The 4058-nt window shown below is 35.5% G+C and overlaps 1 protein-coding gene across 1 annotated transcript; it reads left to right on the top strand.

The window, feature by feature from the left end:
- The first annotated feature begins 862 nt into the window (after positions 1 to 862).
- On the top strand, positions 863 to 3123 carry LOC106307638 (target of Myb protein 1-like). The gene is made up of 4 exons (XM_013744649.1): positions 863 to 972; positions 1183 to 1684; positions 2142 to 2426; positions 2506 to 3123. The coding sequence occupies exons 2-4, from the start codon at positions 1199 to 1201 to the stop codon at positions 2881 to 2883; spliced, it is 1149 nt and encodes a 382-aa protein (XP_013600103.1). The 5' UTR covers positions 863 to 972; positions 1183 to 1198; the 3' UTR covers positions 2884 to 3123.
- Positions 3124 to 4058: the final 935 nt, after the last annotated feature.

Here is a 4058-nt window from a genome sequence, read left to right as displayed (position 1 = left end):
CTCGGGATTCCAGCCATTTTCAGGATTCCCCTTCGCCCCACAGCTCCAACCATACATCTCCCTCTGCTGCACCCGCTCCTGCTCCTCTCGCTCCCGCAGCTGCATCCGCTTTTTTTTCCAAAAACTCGGAATGTTTTATTTTTATTTGTGAAACTTTGAATATTAATTAATATGATTTCAATTTTAATTTTAATTTTATATTTTCGAATTTAAATTTCAAAAAATTTATTTTTTTAAAAAAATTAATATTTTTTACATTCCGAGGAAATTAATTATATTTTTTACTCGATCGATCGATGCGTTTTTGGACATATATCCATCGATCGATCTGTTTATAAAAAACGTTCGGAATATACCGAGGGACATCTTTCTCGGAATATATCGAGGGACATCTTCCTCGGAAGATCGATCGATGGATATATGTCCGAGCAAAAAAAGAAATTTTGAGGACTTGTTTCGTCGGTATGTTGTCAGAATAATGTTATTCCGACGAAATTCCGACGATTTTTTTCCTCAGTATCCTTGTTGTTTTCTTGTAGTGTTATAGGCTGCGGTTGATGTTGTTTGTGCTGCCGGCAACCGTTACGGAGGGTGGAGACTCCACCGGAAAGCACCGAGGCCTATAGAGATAAAACATTTTAATAGGACCCCGTTAGTTTTCTTAGCCTCGTCGTCGACGTTGTCTTTAATATGGAGAAAGAAATAGTTTTATCAAATTAGCCCCGAATCTATTCTCAAGTTTCAAAATCCATCCTGTATTAAAAACATTGAACACATTAGCCCCCACGATGAGGGATTTGACCAAAAAATCTATATTGACTTTCTCAACATGCCACGTGTACACAAACCTTTATCCTCCCTCTTTGCTACTTCTTCTCTGCTCATCATTTCGATCCGACAGGTTTGTTTGAAGATTCAACCTTTAAAAAAAAAAAAACAAGATTTGATCGTACGAAAGAAACTACATCTCAGGTTCGTTCCTATTATAATTTTTCTTTTGTTTCGTCCTTCAGATTCTCCTCTAGTTTTAAGGATCTTCACATTTTAATTAGATCCAATTCATTGCGATTATATTAGAATTTGAAAGTTTTGGTTTGCTTGATCTCTCTATTCGAATTTGACGATTGTTTAGTGTTTAATGGCTTCGTAAATTAAGATAAAAGTTTCGATTTTTATGTGCAGGTGAATCACAAGAACGATGGACAAACTGAAGATAGCTGAGTGGGGAGAGAAGCTGAAGACAGGGGGAGCTCAGATGAGCAGGATGGTGAGCGACAAATTCAAAGACATCCTCCAAGCTCCCACCTTGGAATCCAAAATGGTCGATGAAGCTACTTTGGACACTCTCGAGGAGCCCAACTGGGGAATGAACATGAGGATATGCGCTCAGATCAACAACCATGAGTTCAACGCCACCGAGATCGTCAGAGCCATCAAGAGGAAGATCTCTGGTAAAAGCCCCGTGAGCCAAAGGCTGAGCCTCGAGCTTCTCGAGGCTTGTGCTATGAACTGTGACAAGATTTTCTCCGAAGTTGCTTCGGAGAGGGTTCTTGATGAGATGGTTTTGTTGGTTAAGAACGGTGAAGCTGGTTCCGAGAATAGAAGCAGAGCTTTTCAGCTTGTTAGAGCTTGGGGACAGTCTCAAGATCTTGCTTATCTTCCTGTTTTCAAGCAGACTTATATGGTAAATAACCTCTTTTGAATCTGATTTGCGACGTTTTTGTTTAGGCGTGCGGGTTTGGGTAATTTGGTTTGGTAGTTAGGTTTTCGGTTAGTGCAATTCATCATAAATCTTACCGAATTAAATCCCAAATAAAGCTAAGTTCGGTTTAATACTCAGTTTTGAAATTCTACTGAGATTTTTGATTTCGATTATAAATTTTTGTTTAATTTTGTTAAAATTTTGGATAAGTTCAGTTAATTTCGGTTTGAAATTTGGTTAGTTTGGTTTGGTTTTCTATATGGTTTGGTTATAGATATTTTAAGATAACCGATTGCCGAACCGAAAACCGAACTTAGAAAAAAATCTACTGAATCGACCAAACTCCTAACCAAACTAACCAAAAATTTCGGTTCGGTTCGGTTTCAAAATCCCAGCCTTAGTTTTGTTAATGTGCTTACAATCCATGTTTGTTTGTTAGAGCTTGGAAGGAGATAATGGTTTAAACGCCCGTAACGATGTGAATCCAATGAGTGGACAAAGCTCTCTGGAGTCTCTCATGCAAAGGCCTGTTCCAGTTCCTCCACCTGGTAGCTATCCTGTTCCTAATCAAGAACATGGTCATGGAGATGATGGTGGTGGTCTCGACTATAACTTTGGAAACTTATCGATCAAGGATAAGAAAGAACAGATTGAGATTACACGGAACAGCCTCGAGTTGCTCTCTAGCATGTTGAACACTGAAGGGAAACCAAATCACCCTGAGGTAATCTCTGCGTTACTCACTTATGCAAACATATATAAAGATAAAGTAATGGTGTTTATTATATATGTTGTGGTTACAGGACGAGCTAACGGTGAGCTTGATGGAGAAATGCAAGCAGTCACAGCCGTTGATTCAAATGATCATAGAGAGCACAACAGACGACGAGACTGTTCTTTTTGAGGCTCTCCACGTGAACGATGAGCTCCAACGCATTTTAGCTATTTATGAGAAGACTGATGAAAGTGAGAAGAAGAGGGCCATGGTGGAACAAGAATCATCGGGAAGCAAAGATACTGGTCCCAAACCAACAAGAGAAGAACAGCCTGTGCAACCAAAGGGCGATGATAACGACAAAAACCATTCACAATCATCAGGATCCGGCAACAAGGCTGGCAAAGAAGAAGATAAGCAGGTGAAAATAGAACTCGGTTTATCGAGTGATGAAGATGAAAAATGAGCAAGTCTATGCTTGTCTTCGTAGGACGTTGGTTATCAGAATGTTGGGGAAGCTTTGCTGTTCTTTTGATGTTTTTTCTTCTGCAATGTAACGTTCAACTATACATCTGTGGGAACCTTGTTTGGCTTCATTTTCTTTGCTCTTGACATTTTAAAAACCGTAGGTGTGAATCTTCACCCGACACCGTATGTATTCATATACGTTTGGTGTATTTATACGAGGTGTTTTGGTTAGCTGGAATTTTGAATCGAACCCGCCGAACCGAAATTTCGATTAGTTCGGCGAGGAGTTCAGTTAAATTTGGTTATCTCGGTTTTTTTTCAACTAAATCTTGATCCGCGCAACCGCGCGAGTATTTAATTTGTGTTTGTATTTAATGATAAATTTGTTAATGTAGTCATATTTGTAAATGTAAATGTAAATGTTATATTTGTGCTAGATTTTATATTTTAGCATTTTAGCGTAAAATGTATCACCGATATTAGGTATTATATAAAAAATCTTAACATTTATGTAATAAGATTCATGTCTAAGATATATAGCTAACAAATTTTTTAAATAAAAAATACAAAAAATAGACAATTGTGAATTAGCATGCTATTTATAAATGAAACATTAGGTATAATATTTGTAAGAAAATAAAATGATTGTTAAAGTTCTATGAAATTTGGAACATATACAAATTAAGATTGAAAATAAAATGAAAATATAAATTTGATGTAACTGATAAGAAATTATAAATGGGTTTAAATTTGTGTACATTTAAACCATGACCTTGCAGATGTTTGCTTTTATTTTTGTAAATAAATATTTATTTTGTCTAAGTGATAATATGTATTTTAAAATTTTACATGTGTTACATAATTATTTAATAACATTTATAAGCATAATAATTTTATAGTTTATATTTTTTTTTTAGTTTTATTTTATCTTGTAAACCGTCAATTGTATTACCACCATTTTTAGAATATGATCCTTGCATCTATACAAATGTTTTATTTTGTTTTTTTGTGGATCAAAATTTTTTGAGAATGTCTGATAAATTATTTTATATATATGGTAAGTTTTTAAATAATTATAATGGTGCATGTAATTTATTTATATTGGTAAGAAGAAGAATTTGTTCAAAAAAAAAAGAAGAGTAACGTAAATTGTGGGGGAGAATGAGACAAAAA

Source organism: Brassica oleracea, chromosome C8, assembly GCF_000695525.1.
Source record: "Brassica oleracea var. oleracea cultivar TO1000 chromosome C8, BOL, whole genome shotgun sequence".
Taxonomy (NCBI): domain Eukaryota; kingdom Viridiplantae; phylum Streptophyta; class Magnoliopsida; order Brassicales; family Brassicaceae; genus Brassica; species Brassica oleracea.
Note: the sequence above shows the minus strand (reverse complement) of the source record. Positions and strands in the feature narration are given on the sequence as shown.

Coding starts and splice junctions, on each gene's coding strand:
- LOC106307638 (XM_013744649.1), top strand. CDS start 1,199: ATGGACAAACTGAAGATAGCTGAGTGGGGAGAGAAGCTGAAGACAGGG. Junction 1,685..2,141: donor TTTTCAAGCAGACTTATATG/GTAAATAACCTC, acceptor TTTGTTTGTTAG/AGCTTGGAAGGAGATAATGG. Junction 2,427..2,505: donor GGAAACCAAATCACCCTGAG/GTAATCTCTGCG, acceptor TTGTGGTTACAG/GACGAGCTAACGGTGAGCTT.